This window comes from Symphalangus syndactylus, chromosome 1 (assembly GCF_028878055.3).
Source record: "Symphalangus syndactylus isolate Jambi chromosome 1, NHGRI_mSymSyn1-v2.1_pri, whole genome shotgun sequence".
NCBI lineage: Eukaryota > Metazoa > Chordata > Mammalia > Primates > Hylobatidae > Symphalangus > Symphalangus syndactylus.
This window is the reverse complement of record NC_072423.2, coordinates 152,433,048-152,452,152: the sequence shown is the minus strand read 5'-3', so window position 1 is coordinate 152,452,152 and position 19,105 is coordinate 152,433,048. Positions and strand designations below refer to the sequence as shown.

The 19,105-nt window shown below is 45.1% G+C and overlaps 1 protein-coding gene across 1 annotated transcript; it reads left to right on the top strand.

The window, feature by feature from the left end:
- The first annotated feature begins 9,026 nt into the window (after window positions 1-9,026).
- Window positions 9,027-11,427, top strand: CLDN23 (claudin 23). Its single transcript, XM_055288881.2, has 2 exons — window positions 9,027-10,417; window positions 11,272-11,427. The coding sequence occupies exon 1, from the start codon at window positions 9,348-9,350 to the stop codon at window positions 10,257-10,259; it is 912 nt and encodes a 303-aa protein (XP_055144856.2). The 5' UTR covers window positions 9,027-9,347; the 3' UTR covers window positions 10,260-10,417; window positions 11,272-11,427.
- Window positions 11,428-19,105: the final 7,678 nt, after the last annotated feature.

Below are 19,105 nucleotides of genomic sequence, written 5' to 3'. Positions count from 1 at the left end.
TGTAAACATAAAATTAGGCCATTCATAGAGTTGCCTTATTTGCTTAGTGACCACAGAAAAGAAGAGTATTCAGCCGGGCGACAGAGAGAGACTCTGTCTCAAAAAAATAAATAAAAATAAAAAAAAAGAAGGGTATTCAGAGTTCCAGGAAAAAAATAAGAAAATCTGTTTGTTAATACTTCTAAGGATGCTATGCTCACCAGTATTAGTATGATAATATTTAAAATGACCTTTGGAAAGAAGAAATAATATAAAGATGAAAAATCAGGCTGTCTGGTTTTTCTCTTTACCAATATACAGCATATTTGCTGAATGTATTCTTCAAGTTCAAAGTCAATGCCATGTGTGAATTTTGTTATGACTGATTTGTATGTTGAATTTCGTCATTGCTATTTGTTTCCATGTAAAGACTGTTTCTATATCATGTTTAAACATAAAAAATACTTACAAATGTGGAAATATACCACTCCATTTTTTCCTGGAATATGTGCACATCATTTATTCTGCATGTATTTCTGTGAATGGCCTGTCATTATATCAAAATAGGATTTAGCTCTGTTCACATAAGACTAGAGCTAGTTATGGCCATAAAAGACTAGAGCTAGTTATGGCACATTCACAATTATGGGAGAAAAAATGCGTGCCATAGGAATGCGAGATTTTACTTCAAAATTAGAAAAACGGAGACACTTAACTGATCATGATTTTTTTAAATAATCTTTTTCATATGTTTAAAATTATAGAGAAATAAAATGTGTAAACTGTCAAAATAAAAATCAATTGTACATTCCATTTTTCCTTCTAGTATTTTTGTATACACAGATATTCTTGTTAACATTTAATTGGTTTCATACTGCCCCACTACTTTATAATCAGCTTATTATAAAGGGTACTCTAGGCTGGGAGCGGTGGCTCACACCTGTAATCCCAGCACTTTGGGAGGCTGAGGTGGGTGGGTCACGAGGTCAAGAGATTGAGACCATCCCGGTCAACATTGTGAAACCCTGTCTCTACTAAAAATACAAAAAATTAGCTGGGTGTGGTGGGGCACACCTGTAGTCCCAGCTACTGGGGAGGCTGAGGCAGGAGAATCACTCGAACCCTGGAGGTGGAGGTTGCAGTGAGCCGAGATCACACCACTGTACTGCAGCCTGGCAACAGAGCGAGACTCTGTCTCAACAACAACAAAGGTACTCTAGTGGATATCTTTACACTAAGTCTTTCTACGTACTCTGTTTATTTCCTTGAAGCCAACGCCTAGAAAGTTAATTCAGAAGCCAAAGTGAAGGTTCATATTTAAGATTTTTAAAAACAAATTGCAACATCATGCCTGAAATAAATGTTTATCTACTTTACCTCTAGTAGTGATTTTTTTCCGCAACTCTGGCCAAATTTGGGTAGTATTTTTCCCCCTACATGATTCCAATTTAAGAAGAAAAAAATGGTTTCTCTTTGTTCTATTTGGCATTTTTGTGAATAAAAGGGTCATTTAATTGATCACCTTGGAACTTGATTAAAGTCTATTTTCTTTTTCTCTGTGCATATTCATCGACCAATTTTCACTGCAATACTAAGATTTCCTATTGATTTGCCAGATAGATGAAACATCAACTTCTTTTCCACAACGTAAACTAATAAAGATTTGTCTTAATTTTGTGTGAGGCATGTTGAAATCAAAATATTTTAAACTGTCATGTAGCTAAATCTGTCAACCTTTTTCTCTATCATTGCCATCTTGGATGTTTTGCTTAGAAAACCTTTTCACTCCTGCAGCTTTATCTCCACCTCCACTTCCTTCTAATTCTTTTACTATTAGTTTTTGTTTTGTTGTGTTTTGTTCGTGGTTTGTTTTGTTTCGTTTTTGTTTTTGTTTTTAGAGACGGAGTTTCCCTCTTTTGCCCAGGCTGGAGTGAAGTGGCACGATCTCGGCTCACTGCAACCTCCAACCCCCATGTTCAAGCAATTCTCCTGCCTCATCCTCCTGAGTAGCTGGGATTATAGGCACCCGCCACAAGCCCGGCTAATTTTTGTATTTTTAGTAGAGACGGGGTTTCACCATGTTGGCCAGGCTGGTCTCGAACTCCTGACCTCAAGTGATCCACCTGCCTCGGCCTCCCAGAACGCTGAATTACAGGCATAAGCCATCGCACCCGGCCAGTATTACTTTTTACATGTAACTAGGTAATCCACCTAGACTTTGTTTTTACATATTTTGTGATTGTATATGGATGAACTTAGGTTTTTTTCTTCTTCCAAAGCTAACCAATTGCCACAATACTATTGAGTTTTCATGCCTTTCTCTATGATTTGAAATCTCACTTTTCTCGTATTATAAATATATAACTAAGGTCTACTTTTTGGCTTCAACTGATGATACTTTTATTATCTACCTTCATATTCTAGTGCTAACATAGAATTTAAGTTATTATAGCTTTAAACTACATTTAACAGCTGCAGTGTGCAGACCCTTTCACAACTGCTGTTTAAAAGTTTCTTGATGTGTTTCATTCATTTATTTATTTATTTTTGAATGAACTTTGAAATCACCTGTCCAGTTCCTGTCTGACACTTTATTGGGATTGGATTGGGCCTGTACATTAATGTGGAAAGCGTTACCATCACGGCAGTACTCAGTTTTTACAATTAGGACTTTGCCCATTGGCCATGTGGTTTTCTCAAAAGATAAATTTTGCTAAAAACAAAACAAACCCCTTGTGACTAAAAATAAATAAATAACAACACAAACTGAAAATTATCTCAAAGACCTCAATGAATTTAGTCCACGGTACGGTAAATATGTTTGCCCTGCAGTAGACAGGAAGGGCCAGGGTTGAAGAGAAGCAAGCACGGCAAGACAGAGGCAGCTGCTGATTCCTAGAACAGCCCCACCCCAACGCCCACCCAGCATTTCCCTCTTCTCAAGGGAGGCCACTGTGAATCTACGCCAAGAAGGATTTGAAGCCACCAGAAGATAAAACAGAAGCATATTTTTTGAAACAGTGGCATAGTATCACAGGATGCCTTCTGATTTTTGTGAGAGGGTGGTAAGTTGATTCCTGTTTTAGTGGCCATCTAAAGTCGCCACACAGGAAATGAAATAAGACAAATTCAAAATGTTGTATACTCTCACGCCTGTAATCCCAGCACTTTGGGAGGCCAAGGCGGGCAGATCACTTGAGGTCAGGAGTTTCAGCCCAGCCTGGCCAACATGGCAAAACCCTGTCTCTGCTAAAAATACAAAAATTAGCCAGGCATGGTGGTGTGCACCTGTAATCCTAGCTACCGGGAGGCTGAGGCAGGAGAATCACTTGAACCCGAGAGGCGGAAGTTGTAGCGAGCCCAGATTGCTCCACTGCACTTCAGCCTGGACAACAGAGTAAGATTCCATCTCAAAAAAAAAAAAAATGTATACATCACAGCAGCATTCACAATAACCAAAAAAGGTAAAAGCGACCCAAGGGTTCACTGATGGATGACTGGATAAACAAAATCTGGAATTTATCGACAATAGGATATTATTTATTGCCATAATAAGAAGGAAGGAAATTCTGACATATGCTACAACATAGATGAATCTCGAGCACACTATGCTAAGTGAAATAAGCCAGTCACAAGATAACAAATATTGTATGAATCAATTTATATGAGCTGTCTAGAGTAGTCAAATTCAGAGTGACAGAAAATAGAGAGGTGATTGCTAGGGGCTTGGGGGATAGCAAGGATGGAGAACTGATGAATGCGTATAGAATTCCAGCTGTGGAAAATGGAAAGAGTTCTGCAGGTTGGTTGCACAACAAGGTGAATGAACCTAACACTACTGACCTGTACCTAGGTGACCTGTACATGTAACATGGTTAAGATGGTAAATTTTATGTGTATGTTACTATAATTTTTTAAAAAGTGATGTGTGCTATATTCTTCTATTGCGTTACTATGTAGGAACTTTACAAAAATTCTTTCATTTATTTAATAGATATGTATTGAGTACCACTAAGACCTAGGCACTATTCCAGCAGCTGAGATATAGCCACAAGCAACATCTCTGGTCTTTGAAACTTACAATGCAGGGTAGGAAACAATATAGATAAGTCAGTACACAAATATTAGAAAACGCCTGGCAGTGATAAATTCTATAAAGAGAACAAATTAGAGGGAAGTGATACGGAGCTAAGAAGAGTGCTATTTTATACTGGATGTGAAAAGTTATTGATTTATTTTCTACAATATTAGGCACTCACAGTTGGTAAAACAGCTGTTGGACTACTCGCCAACAAGAAAAACTAACACAATATTAAAGGGGCTTTGTTCAACTCAGGCTGTTTTAATCCTATTTAAAAATAAAGATCATAGTTTTTTTCTTTTTTTTTTGAGATGGAGTCTCGCTCTGTCGCCCAGGCTGGAGTGCAGTGGCGCAATCTCGGCTCATGCAAGCTCCGCCTCCCGGGTTCACGCCATTCTCCTGCCTCAGCCTCTCTGAGTAGCTGGGACTACAGGCGCCCGCCACCATGCCCGGCTAATTTTTTTTTTTTTTTTGTATTTTTAGTAGAGACGGGGTTTCACCATGGTCTCGATCTCCTGACCTCGTGATCCGCCCGCCTCGGCCTCCCAAAGTGCTGGGATTACAAGCGTGAGCCACCCCGCCCGGCAGTTTAAGTTTCTTCACAGTTTAATTTTTATTCTATAACCCACTGAAGTCGATTTACCATAGGATGGTCATCAGTGGAGTTCATTTCTCACTCCTATTCACAATTCTCATAGTACAACATTGTAAACAAAACTGTCTTATCGCTTAGCAAACACAGGAAAGGGTGTTCAGAGTTCCAGGAAGAAAAAGAGAAAATAGCCTTTGGAGAAAGTAAAATAAAGACCTGGCAGAGGGAATCTGAGGATATCTTATCATGGCAAAGTGATCTAGTGCAGGGGTCCCCAACCCCTGGGCCACCAACCAGTACCAGTCCATGGCCTGTTAAGAACTGCGCCGCACAGTAGGAGGTGAGCCGCCGGCCAGTGAGCATTACTGCCTGAGCTCCACCTCCTGTCAGATCAGTGGTGGCATTAGATTCTCAGGGGAGTGTGAACCCCATTGTAACCCGCACATGCGAGGGATCTAGGTTGCCTGATCATCCGAGGTGGAACAGTTTCATCCCGAAACCATCTTTACCCCCACAACCCCATGGAAAAATTACCTTCCATGAAAACTGTCCCTGGTGCCAAAGAGTTTGGGGACTGATGATCTAGTGGACCCTCTGTCCTGGCCAAATTTGCTAATGTGACTCTCCAAGATGAAGCTGTTGCAGAAGGTTGCACCTTTGTGCGAGGTGGTAGCAGGGGCCTAGCGTGCAGGCAAACAGGGGACTCAGCATCAGTCCCTTCAGGATTCATTGCTGGGGGCTCACTATTCATTTCAAAACCTGCAGCATAGTCAACAGATTCTTGCATTACCACCGGGCCCTTCTTCAAAAAAGAAATCTGTGGTAGAACCTGGGTATCCGCTTACACAGCCAGGTCCTAATCTCAGCAATCATTCATTCAGTCACTGCCACACAGTGACTCATGCTTTATTTCTCCCTCAGACTTCAGATAAACTCAGAAGGCCAGGGAAGAGAGATCAGCTCTATCCCCAGATGCTATGCTTAACACGGTCACTTTTTTCTCTATTTCCGCAGAAAGTGACCCCCACAGGCCTACGCTTATTTGTCATAAATATCTGAAGCGATCCCATACCCGTATGGGATAGATTGTTTTCTATGCTAAGGAAAAAGAAACATTCAAACAAATCAACCTGCTTACTGAGATGTATGTCACAATCTGTTTTGGCCAGATGGTCATTTGTTGGAAAATTCTGTAGGTACTATGTGGAAGAACACAGGGCAGACAGACATAAAATTGATTTGTTGAGTGGCTGCAGTGGCCTAGGCACCAAGATGTGTTTGGAGGACAGGACAGAACAAGATCTATGTGGTCCCTGCCCTCAGAGAACTCCCAGACCAGCTAGAAAACAAGATGATCCAAGGACTAAGGGACCGTGGTAAGTGCTGTGAAAGAAGGGGGGGTCATGGAAGTACATGAAAGGAAAAATTAACTTAATCTAGGGGATGAGGAAACCGTCCCAGAGAAAACAGCACTTCCGCAAAGATCTAAGGATGCACTGGAGTGGGGAAGTGATAGGCAGGGCACTAGGAAAAGAGAAGGGCATTTGCAAAGGTCTAGAAGCAAAAGGGCACACAATGCTTGGGGAAAATGTGGGGGGAAATACAGTTTCTTTGGGTTATAATGTGAGGAGATGAGGGGGAAGGGAGGGAGAGACGGGGCTGGAATGCAGGGCTGGGTGGGACGGGAATGGTCTTGTAAATGGTTAATGCAGGCCAGCTGTAAGGGTGGTGTGGCTAATAAAAAGGGAGCCACAAAGCCCGGTGCAGGAGACCAGTTAGCAGCTTAAGGAGAAAGATGGGAGAATGGCCTGTACTGGGAAGAGGCAGTAGAGAAGAAAGAGACATGGAAAGATGAAAGACAGATTTAGGAGGTAGAACACCCAGGACTCCCTTCCTTCACACAGGTAAATAACACCTGGGCTTCAGTCATTCCACAGAGATCTAAGCAAAAACGAAACTATTTTGGAAGAGGATTCAAATCACATGATGCATTTATGAAGTGGCAGTGTCGCACATGATACCTTTGATATTTATGAGGGATGGCAAATTGATTCCTGCTTTAGATAGTCAATCACCACACAGTCAATGAAACAAGACAAATTTTAAATGATGCATAGGCCAGGCACGGTGGCTCACACCTGTAATCCCAGCACTTTGGGAAGCCAAGGTTGGCAGATGACTTGACGTCAGGAGTTCAAGACCAGCCTGGGCAACAAGGTAAACTCCCGTCTCTACTAAAAATACAAAAATTATCTGGGTGTGGTGGTGGGTGCCTATAATCCCAGCTACTAGGGAGGCTGAGGCAGGAGAACTGCTTGCTTGAACCTGGGAACCGGAGGTTGCAGTGGGCCGAGATTTCACCATCGCCACTCTAGGCTGGGCAGCAGAGCAAGACTCCATCTCAAAAAAAAATTTTTTTAATTAAAAAAATTAAAAGTGATGCATATATCACTATTTCATGAATCATGCAACAGTATTATTCACAATAGCCAAAAGATAAAAGCAATCTAAGTGTCCTTGGATGGATGACTGGATAAACAAAATGTGGTATTTATGTACAATGGAATATCATTCAACCTTCAAAGGGAAGGACATTCTGACACATGCTACAATATGGATGAACCTGGAGGACATTATGCTCAGTGAAATAAGCCAGTCACAAAAGGATAAATACTGTCCGATTCCAGTTATATGAGGTACCTAAAGTAGTTAAATTTATAGAGAGAAAAAAGTAGAATGGTGATCACCAGGGCCTGCGGGGGAGGGAGGAAAGGGGAGTTAGTGTTTAGGGGGTACAGTGTCAGTATGGGAAGAGGAAAACATCCCAGGGGTGGATGGTGGTGAGGGTATCACAACAACGTGAATACGTAATACCAATGAGCTGTACACTTAAAGATGCTTACAGCAGTCAACTGTATGTTACATGTATGTTACCACAGGTTTTTTTTTCTTAATTTAAAAATATTCTTTTTAAAAAAGCAGTCACTGTCATTCCTAGTGTTGTCCATTCTGGAATATTCAAAATTGTTTAAAACCAATGCTAAATTAACTTGAATTTTAGAAATAGTTTTAATTTTAAACAATTATAAAGGTAATACATTTTCACTGTAAAAATAATAGCAAATACAAAAAAGTGTTATTAAAGGATAATTTTTAGGAAAAATGTGAACATCATGACTTTCACACAAATATAAAATGAATATGTGTGAAAGATGTTATATAACTCATTATTGAATAAGGAAACCAGTATGATGTTAAAACCAAAGAAGCTAGCCACTTGCCTGCAGTCCTATCTACTCCAGAGGCTGAGGCGGGAGGCTCACCTGAGCCCAGGAGTTTGCAACCAGCCTGGGCAACACAGTGAAACTCCCCACCCGTTTAAAATAAATAAATAAATAAATAAATAAATAAAAGAAAAAGGAAAAAAAAAGCAAAGAACAAAAGGACACACATATACAGGCAAACAGGAATGCTAAAATGGATTTACAAATCAATGCCATACTGGTCAGTATCCACTGGACAATAATCATTCCACTGGGACAAACTCATTAGCCTTGATGTTGACAAAAGTCATCTGCAATACTACAGGCTTTCTATAATTTATAGAGTTGTAAAATAACCTACAGAGGAGGAAAGACCACAGGACACTGTAAAATTAAATAAACCTGCAGAAAACGCCAAGCAGGACATCCAGGAACACTCGTCCCTCTTTCTAGTCCCCTTGAAAGTCTCACAAGGCTGAAAAAGGAAAGTAAAACCCTCGTGTAACCCTTCTGCCCAGAAATACACTGGCACGGACTCCTTAGAGACGAATTTAATCCAGAGTGTGGAGACTTTATTAAGGAAATAATCAGGTGCAACGTTCTGGGACACGCTCCTGGACTGGGTGAGCTTCTGCACACTCACCCAGCGCACCTCCAAACCCCCGGGAGCGCTCGGCACCGCCCACTTCTCTGCGAGTGGCTGCAAGTTGCAGAGCAAACCTGGGGGCCATCGGGAACCCTCCGGGAGTAGAGGGCGAAGCTAGCTATAAGAGAAGGGTCGACGGGCAGGGACCGGAAAAAAATTCTAGGAACCGAGATCCGCAGAGCAGCAGGGAAGCTGCGCAGTCACCGGGTCCCGCCAGCGCCGCCTCTTTCCCTCCCCGCCCACCGCCCGCCTGGCCCCGCGGGGCGGCGCGAGGAGCCAGGGGCGGGGCGACCTTTGCTCCGGCCCAGAGCAGTCCAGGTCAGGCGTGGCCCAGCAGCCCGGCTGCAAGGTGCGGTGTCCCCGCCGCCGCTCGGATCCCCATCGCGCCTGCCGCGGGCGAGGTGGCCCCGCCGCTTCCTGCGCGCACCTCGGGTCCCTCCCTCCTGGGCCGGGTTTGGCCACGGCGGCCGCCCCTGGGCGCCCGCGCCCGGACCCGCGGTTTCGGTCAGACCCGCCCGCGGGCTGGTTTCGATTAGGGCCAGTAGGAGGGCGGAGCGGCTGGGACGCGAGGAGGGAACTAGCCTAAGTGGGGAGGGTCCCCGCGCAGGAGACAAAGAGCGTCCCTGGAGCCATCAGGACGCAGGAGCCCGACCCGGAGCCCCAGGCGCCCGCGCTGACTTCGCGTCCCCGGAGCCCGGGGCACGGCAGGGAGAAGACGACGGCGGAGAAGGCGACAGCGGAGAAGGCAGGCAGGCTGCAGGGGCGCCGTCGGCGCGGCGGGCCGGGATGCGGACGCCGGTGGTCATGACGCTGGGCATGGTGTTCGCGCCCTGTGGGCTGCTGCTCAACCTGACCAGCACCCTGGCGCCCGGCTGGCGGCTGGTGAAGGGCTTCCTGAACCAGCCAGTGGACGTGAAGTTGTATCAGGGCCTGTGGGACATGTGTCGCGAGCAAAGCAGCAGCGAGCGCGAGTGCGGCCAGACGGACGAGTGGGGCTACTTCGAAGCCCAGCCCGTGCTGGTGGCGCGGGCACTCATGGTCACCTCGCTGGCCGCCACGGTCCTGGGGCTGCTGCTGGCGTCGCTGGGCGTGCGCTGCTGGCAGGACCAGCCCAACTTCGTGCTGGCAGGGCTCTCGGGCGTCGTGCTCTTCGTCGCTGGCCTCCTCAGCCTCATCCCGGTGTCCTGGTACAACCACTTCTTGGGGGACCGCAACGTCCTGCCCGCTCCGGCCAGCCCGGTCACGGTGCAGGTCAGCTACAGCCTGGTCCTGGGCTACCTGGGCAGCTGCCTGCTGCTGCTGGGCGGCTTCTCGCTGGCGCTCAGCTTCGCGCCCTGGTGTGAAGAGCGTTGTCGCCGCCGCCGCAAGACGCCCTCCGCCGGGCCTCGCCGCAGCAGCGTCAGCACCATCCGAGTGGAGTGGCCCGAGCTGGCGCCCGCCATCAAGTACTACAGCGACGGCCAGCACCGACCGCCGCCTGCCCAGCACCGCAAGCCCAAGGTCGGCTTCCCCATGCCGCGGCCGAGGCCCAAGGCCTACACCAACTCGGTGGACGTCCTCGACGGGGAGGGGTGGGAGGCGGCCGAGTCCCAGGACGCTCCCTCGTGCAGCACCCACCCCTGCGACACCTCGCTGTCCGCTCCCTCGTGCAGCACCCACCCCTGCGACAGCTCGCTGCCCTGCGACTCCGACCTCTAGACGCCTGTAGAGCCTGGGGGGCGCCAGGTGGCAAAGGACTCACCCCCGCAGAGGCCCGCCTGGCTTCGAGTTGGAACCCGGACACTTGCCCCTCACTGGTGTGGATGGAAATCTTCCTTTCGTGGGACCAAACAGGACTCCTTGGATGATTAGTTCAGGTTGGGTTTGGTTTTCTTCTTAAAGAGTTTAGTTTTCCTCTCCAGAGGGATCAGGGTCCTCTTAGGGAGTGACAGGCTTTTCATATTTTTTTGCTGAAGAATATATGGAAAGGGTGGCATTTGCCTCACGTGGACCAGGGACAGTGTTGAAATCAACAGTGCTCAAACAATTTCACATGTTGAAACGACAATATTCTAAAACACTGATGAATCTTGCATCAATATAATTATTGGGTTTTTTTTCTTTTTCCTGCCGTGTAACTCCTTGCCATGCAAACTCTCAAGAGGCCAATATATTCCTGACCATGTTTGAATGAGCCTCTTAAAGTAAACTTAGAGCCATGCAAATGCCAGCAGCTTAATGGATTTCATGGAATGAAGTAACGTGATTAACTCATAGCTACATATCATTGCATAAATGGGATTTATCTTTTTTCTCACTTATTTTTGCTGTGAAAGTCGAGGGCACGCAAGCGTTTCTCCTCCAGAAGCCAGGAGGAGAATGAGGGTCCAAATGCTGTATTATTCCACCCTTTGGACACCTCATCCAGCACGCAGAGGACTGTAGGTTTAACATTTTGTACAAAATGGAAGCTGTTAATCACATTAAAGCACATATGTATATATCTTTTATTTATAAATAAAATTTTAAAACAATAGTTTCAGTATATCCACAAAAGCTCTTTTGTCTTCAGTACAACCTTTGGGAGTTTAAACATTCATTACTAACAATTTCCTGGCTGCCTCGGCACTTGTGTCTGAAATCTAGCACTCAAATCATTGTACTTCTTAGCATAAGGTTACTAAAAAAAGCCAACAGGCCCCACTTAAGTCCTTGATTGCTTTGTTTTCAGGTTCATGCCGTTTCTGTGCAAAGCCAAGTCTATTCTTGAGAAAACGAGAAGCACCAGTTTCCACTTGAGGTGAGACTGGAAATCTTTTCCTTTGTAGCAGCGGTGCTTAGAATCACAGGAAGGCAGCTATGTGTTCCATGAAGGGGACTGGGTCTCCAGCAGGGCTGGCTTCAACTCCAAGTGGTTGATTGAAGGGTGCCTTTAACTGAACTGAATCTCATCTTTAAAACCTGCCGTTCAGAGGTAGGAACATTCATTCAGTTCAGCAAGCACTGATAATAGCTATGATGGGACTAACAATAGCACATGCTGCCTGTTAGAGTGGAAGGGATGATAGAGATCCACTTCCCTTGCCATTTGGTACTGGCATGACTTGTTTCTCTCTTTCTGAAGCCAGGCTTTAACGTGTAGGCTGTATCACTTTGGAATCTCTTTCAAATGCAGATTCTGATTCAGTACATCTGGAGTGAGGTCCTGAAATGATTTCCTAACTGGCTCCCAGGAGATGCCAATGCTGCCGTCTCAGGGACCACACTTAGAGCTGCAAGGCTTTCGCTGGGAATGTCTCACTCGAATTTCAATCCCAACTGGTGGCTCATATTCAGACCTTTGAGTGCCTGCTACCGAGATGAGCTTGGGGACTTGCTCAAGGGTACAGAGCCAGAAAGGAGAAAGTGCAGCAGGGCTCTTTTCCACTAACACCTCCGAAGGCAGCAATTAGGGACCTGAGAAGTTAGCACCTAGCAGACACCATACAGGTGCTGGGCTCCTGGCAAATGCTGAGTCTGGGCTGCATCATAATTCTATCTCCAGGGAAGCTTTGGCAAAAACACACAAAACTGATGTTTTGTGTGTTTTGCTTTTCTACCCATCCCAATGATTCTCCACTGCCTCATATGCAAAACATTTCCTGCCTGAGGATTAGGATTCGGTTGCTGAGAGTTAAAACTCTACTTTTCCCCTATCAAGAGAACAAAGCCAAAACTCCTCCTTTAAAAATACAAACTCCTTTTCACTATAGAAATGTTCAAGACAGCCTGTAATCCCAGTGCTTTGGGAGGCGAAGTGGAAGGAATGCTTTGAGGCCAGGAGTTCGAGACCAGCTTGAGCAACATAGCTAGACCCCGTCTACAAAAAAAAATTTTTAAATTAGGCATAGTGACAACATGCCTAGAGTCCTAGCTACTTAGGAGGCTGAGGCAGCAGGATCACTTGAGCCCAGGGGTTCAAGGCAGTAGTGAACTAAAAGCACACCACTGCATTCCAGCCTGGGCAACAAAGTGAGACTGTCTCTTAAAGAAAAAAAAAAAAAACCGGGCACGGTGGCTCATGCCTGTAATCCCAACACTTTGGGAGGCCGAGGCAGGCAGATCACAAGGTCAGGAAATCAAGACCATCCTGGCTAACACAGTGAAACCCCGTCTCTACTAAAAATACAAAAAATTAGCCGGGCGTGGTGGCGGGCGCCTGTAGTCCCAGCTACTCGGGAGGCTGAGGCAGGAGAATGGCGTGAATCTGGGAGGCGGACCTTGCAGTGAGCCGAGATGGCGCCACTGCACTCCAGCCTGGGTGACAGAGCAAGACTCCGTCTCAAAAAAAAAAAAAGGTTCAGGACAGCATGGAAAGAGACTCCTGCATCAGTCTAGGATCCACGTTTGCCCTGTGGGTCATTCTCTGCCACAGCAAGTCTCAGGAGTTGCTGCTGTGGGCAAGAATTTATCCTAAACTTGTCCTAAACTTACCACTGACCAGCCCAGCAACTGCACCACAGAGAACACACTCAAAGTACTTCTATCTTGCAACAAGCCCTTCTGACCAGACTCATGTTTAATCCTCCCAATCCCCAAAGGAAGTATGAGTCCCCATTGAATGGATGAAGTCTTTTCTAGATTACTCAAGTGATGCTAGGAGGATGGTGAGATCTGTGAAGGTAGGGCAGAAACTGCTTTAACACACCCCTGCTCTACCTGTTTGCCAGTCTGGCTCTTATCTGGACACATGCCCTCACCAAGGAGGGGTGTGGCTTTGAGCATACAGCTGGTTCTCCACAGTGGAGGCTGTGGGAGGTGCTGTCAGGGTGCTTTGGCAACCATCCTCCCCTTCATTTTGTAGATCGTTCACGCAGTATGTTTTTGCGCATCTGACATTTTGCCAGCATATTTGTGGGCACCACGGAAAACAATACCATCCAGGCCCACTCTGTGTGGAACTTCAATACTCTCCAGTGATCATCATGTACAAATAAAATGAAAAAGATTAAGCCAAAAAGCAAGGGATGGAGGAAGAAAGGTGTTTTTTGTTTTTGTTTTGTTTTTTTGGAGACAGGGTCTCACTCTGTCACCCAGGCTGAAGTCCAGTGACATGATCAGGGCTCACTGCAGCCTCACCCTCCCAACCTCAATGGATCCTCCAGCCTCAGCCTTCCAAGTAGCTGGGACCACAGATATGCATCACATCATCACCCAGCTAATTTTTTTTTTTTTTAACAGAATCTCACTATTTCACCCAGGCTGGTCTCGAACTCCTGAGCTCAAGTGATCCTCTCACCTTGGCCTCCCAAAGTGCTGGAATTAGAGGTGAAAGCTCCCACACCTGGCCAAAGGTGATATTTTGGGAAAAGTGGTCAAGAAGAAGGAGGTACTTGGGCAGATAACTGAAAGGAGAGAGAGAGGAGCCTTTTAGGCAGAAGGAACAACTTCAAGTTTCCACTAGAGAAAATGTGAAAACAGGCGGGCATTGCAGTCTCACTACCAGCTAGTTTTGCTTCTCTTTCTAGAATCGGGTGTAAGGCCAAGAAGCAGCTGGTGTTACAACGGAGTAACCCTGAGTCAATCTTGTCATCTACTCTTTGCCAGGCTAACAGATTCTTTCAGAGAGAATACCATCTGGAAGAAATTCACCCTGTCTTCTAGAATATTTCTGTAAGCAGACAGGGAGGGTCTCTGGGGATTCTAGGAATTTAATCAACTTGAGCAACTTGAGCAATCAGCCTGTTTGCAGCCTCGTGCCCTGCAGTCTGTTTCTTCCTAGACCCTGCGTGGTCACCCAGCAAGTTAAAAGCAGCTCCTGACAGGCCCCAGCAACTTTTAGATGAACTCGGTGAACTTTCCTCATGGCCATTCTATAGTCTCCACCCCGGGGGAGCAGCAGCTTCACCAGCAACCACATGCGACCTATGTGCTGGCATGAGGACTCACTGCATTGGTGCCACTGGGACCCCTCCTCTGCATGCGACACACCCCCTCCTCTCTCCATTACCCCTTAAAACCCTCCTGTCACTTTCCCTCTGGGAAACACTGCTTTGAAGAATAATCCCAGTGCCCTTCTTCCTTGTGCCAAGTAATAAAACTCCTATTGATCACACACCTGTGTTCTCAAGGAGCATGGTTTGTTATTCATCGGACAAACAAACCCTGATTTTTGGGGGGGTAACATTTCCAGAATCAAAAATAAGCAATTTCTTTTTTTTCCTTTTTTTTTTTTTTGACAGGGTCTCCCTCTGTCACCCATGCTGGAGTGCAGTGGCATGATCTTGGCTCACTGCAGCTTTAATCTCCCCGGTTCAAGTGATTCTCCCACCTCAGCCTCCCAAGTGGCTGGGACCACAGGCACACACCACCATGCCTGGCTAATTTTTTGCATTTTTTGTAGAGAGGGGGTTTCTCCATGTTGCCCAGACTAGTCTCGAACTCCTAAGCTCAGGAGATCCACCTGCTTCAGCCTCCCAAAATGCTGGGATTACAGGCATGAGCCACCATGTAAGCAAAAAATAAGCAACTTCATGTGTGAATAATCCTCCACTAAGCAGGACTGAACACGAAAATGAGGTTTCATTTGTTCAAATCAAGGAAAATATAGACAGAGCTTAGCAGGGGGGACAGTGCTGACAAGGGGACTTGATTCTTCAGTGGCATGTGGAGAGAATGGCTTAAGACTTGATTGAACCCATTTAACTCTTGTCCTACTGGTGGCCCAAGTTATACTGAGGCTCTGACATGGTGAGCCAGCAGCCCCTCTTGTAAAGCAACATGGCCAATAATCTGGGTTGAGAGCCTGGGAGGGCAGGAGATGCCTTTCACAGGTACCAAATGCCTCTCCATTGTTTTGCATAGAGAAAGTGACATGGAGCCTGAGGCCACTGACGCTTTTCCCCCACCACCATGTTTGCTGTTCACAGTGGCTCCCAAAGAGCTGCCTCTCACCACTGGGCTGAGGGAGGCTAGACAAGGTCACTGCAATTTTTCTAGAACTTTGATGATACCAGTCTCCCAAGAGGTAAGCCTTGCCCTTGCTGGGCTTCTTCTGTTTCCTCATCCGCAAAACTGGGAAGAATGAGTTAGATATTTTCAAAGGGACTCTCTAACTTTATTCTGAGGGTGACAGTTAAAAATTAAAGGAGGCTGAGAGGAGAGAAATAAAATTTGAACAGTGGAGCCTGAGGAAGCTGACTGTAATATTTTTTTAATAATAATTTTTTGTAAGTTCCAGGGTACATGTGCAAGATGTGCAGGTTTGTTACATAGGTAAACGTGTGCCATGGTGGTTTGCTGCACAAATCAACCCATCACCTAGGTATTAAGCCCAGGATGCATTAGCTCTTTTCCCTAATGCTCTCCTCCCACCATCCTCCTCCAACACATCCCAGGGAGTGTTCCCCTCCCTGTGTCCAGGTGTTCTCATTGTTCAGCTCCCACTTATGAGTGAGAATATGCGGTACTTGGTTTTCTGTTCCTGTGTTAGTTTGCTGAAAATAATGGCTTCCAGCTTCATCCATGTCCCTGCAAAGGACATGATCTCATTCCTCTTTATGCCTGCATAGTATTCCATGTTGTATATGTACCACATTTTCTTTATCCAGCCTATCATGGGCTTTGGGTTGATTCCATGTCTTTGCTATTGTGAATAGTGCTGCAATGAACATACATGTGTATGTATCTTTAAAATAGAATGATTTATATTCCTTTGAGTATACACCCAGTAATGGAATTGCTGGGTCAAATGGTATTTCCAGTTCTAAATTTCTGAGGAATCACATACTGTCTTCCACAATGGTTGAACTAATTTACATTCCCACCAACAGTGTGAAGGTGTTCCTATTTCTATGCAACTTCACCAGCATCTGTTGTTTCTTGGACTTTTTTTTTTTTTTTTTTTTTTGAGACAGAGTCTCACTCTGTCACCCAGGCTGTAGTGCAGTGGCCGCTTCTCAGCTCACTGCAACCTCTGCCTCCCAGGTTCAAGCAATTCTCCTGCCTCAGCCTCCTGAGTAGCTAGGATTATAGGCACCTGCCACCACACCTGGCTAATTTTTGTATTTTTTAAGTAGAGATGGAGTTTCACCATGTTGGCCAGGCCAGCCTCGAACTCTTCACCTCAGGTGATCCACCCGCCTCGGTCTCCCAAAGTGCTGGGATTACAGGTGTGAGCCACAGTACCCAGCTTTGTTTCTTGACGTTTTAATCATCACCATTCTGACTGGCATGAGATGGTATCTCATTGTGGTTTTGATTTGCATTTCTCTAATGATCAGTGATGCTGAGCTATTTTTCGTGTGTTTATTGACCACATATATGCCTTTTTTTGAGAAGTGTCTGTTCATATCCTTTAAATTAGCTGGGTGTGGTGGCTCATACCTGTAGTCCCAACTACTCAGGAGGCTGAGGGGCAATTTGAGGGCAAACTACTCAAGGATTGCCTGAGCCCAGGAGGTCAAAGCTGCAGACAGTCATGACTGCACCACTGCACTCCATCCTGAGCTGGACCAAGTGAAACCCTGTCTCAAAAACAAAACATAACAAAAACAAACAAAAGCTAATTATTAGTCTGAACCCAACAAACTCTATATTCTAGTTCCTGGTTTCTCTGAATTCCATCGGTATTCCTCGGTAGTTAAAATAGTAGAAACAGTACTTCCCCCTCACCATCCAGGACCATCACCCACTTGCTTCCTAAAGAGAATGAATGTAAAGTGCTTAATCTAACTCTTAATTGCTAGAGACACAAAAAGTCAAGCGTTGTGTGGAGCTCTTTCAGCTTAATGCACGAACCAATTAACTCTTCTAAAGCGTCTTGTTTTTCCAGAAGAAAACTCAAACCTATTACTATATTACAGAAGTTGAGTTTCTAGAAGGAAATTCAGATTTTACATCTGCCACAGGCTCACTGCTCCATCTATTGGGTGTAGAGAAATTAAGTGAGAAACCAACACGTAATGTAGAGATGATCACAATAGAAGAATCTTAGAGTTAATAACAAGACATTTCTACAAATAGATACAGTTACAAAATTGATGTATGAAAATCTATTTGGGGACAGGGATGGCTAGGAATTATTAAATATAAAATCTTGAGTATCCATCTACAAGATCAAGTATTTCTGATAAAACAGACATTTGGATGTGTTTTCTAAATTCTTGAATGGAGAAAGCATAACAGGATATATTAAACTAGGTTCTGGTACGGTAACGCCTAGGCATACATTTACAGGAGACCAAAGATAGGGAAAAAAAAGGTGTAGTATAAATAAGCCAGGGATGGAGCAAGGGGAAGAGGGTACATATCTGTTATACAGGGATGTGGCTGCATATAGTCAGCAACCTTCCCAGGAAGAGGAAATGGCAGGTGTTTCTTGGATCCAAGTAGGAAATGAGACCTGCAGAGCAGAAGAGTGGGGCTGAGGGTAACATTTCTCACAGAGCCTGGGGAAGTCAGCTGAGCTAGCTGGAACACAAGCCCTGAAAGGCTGGTGGAAGGCTTAAGGTCGAAAGGAGGCCAAGGCACTAACTTAAACCTGTCCAGAGAAAGTGGGCATCCTGTAGTACATCATTTGTACATGCTTTTGAGCCTGATTCTTTCATGTCATTTTATGCATTTTGTGCATAGGGAGAGATTTACTTACAGCAAAATTATCAGTGAGCTTGGCTCTTGGGAGAAGATAGTAAGATTCATTCCGTGCATGACAAGTTGAGAGTTCTGTGAGGCTGACATGGTTTCTCTGAGATACAGCTGAGCCTCTGGGGCAACTTAATGATGCTTGCTCTGTCCACCAGCCACAGAGGCAGTGATGGACTTAAGTGATGGACAAGGTACATACAAACACAAGTAGTGAGGTGTGGATATATATGCATACATATTTGTTAGTTAAGAACCATTTCAGGCCAGGTGCAGTGGCTCATGCCTATAATTCCAGCACTTTGGGTGGCTGAGGCAGGCAGATCACTTGAGGTCAGGAGTTAGAGACCAGCCTGGCCAACATGGTGAAACCCCATTTCTACTAAAAATACAAAAAAATTAGCCAGACGTGGTGGTATGTGCCTGTAATCCCAGCTACTCAGGAGGCTAAGGCAGGAGAATTGCTTTAACCCAGGAGGCAGAGGTTGCAGTGAGCTGAGATCACCCCACTGCACTGCAGTCTGGGCAACAGAGCAAGATACTGTCTCAAAAAAAAAAGAACCATTTCAGAACAAGAATTCTAGTAAGCTTAACTAGATAAGTTTGAATTTATGAAATCATTATCACTACCATTACTTTTGGTCAAACAGAAAAACAATCAAAAGTTTATATATATTTTTAAAACTATGTAACTTAAAACACTTAAAATGTTTGGCTTCAGGACCACTGCAGTCTATTTATCATACCAAACTATTTTTAAATAGCCATATGCATAGTTTTAACCAAAGTTATATTCTATAAGGATTCATGTGGTAGATCAAAGTGGTGAGTAAATGGACTAGAAATATTTTCCCATGTAAGTAGGTGTATCTGGAATTATTTTAATATTTTGAGTCCAACTAAATTGTAGGTTCAGCAAACCTACAAGTTGCAGATATGGAAAT

Excerpts from the sequence above, each read along its gene's own strand:
- CLDN23 (XM_055288881.2), top strand. The coding sequence starts at position 9,348 with ATGCGGACGCCGGTGGTCATGACGCTGGGCATGGTGTTCGCGCCCTGT.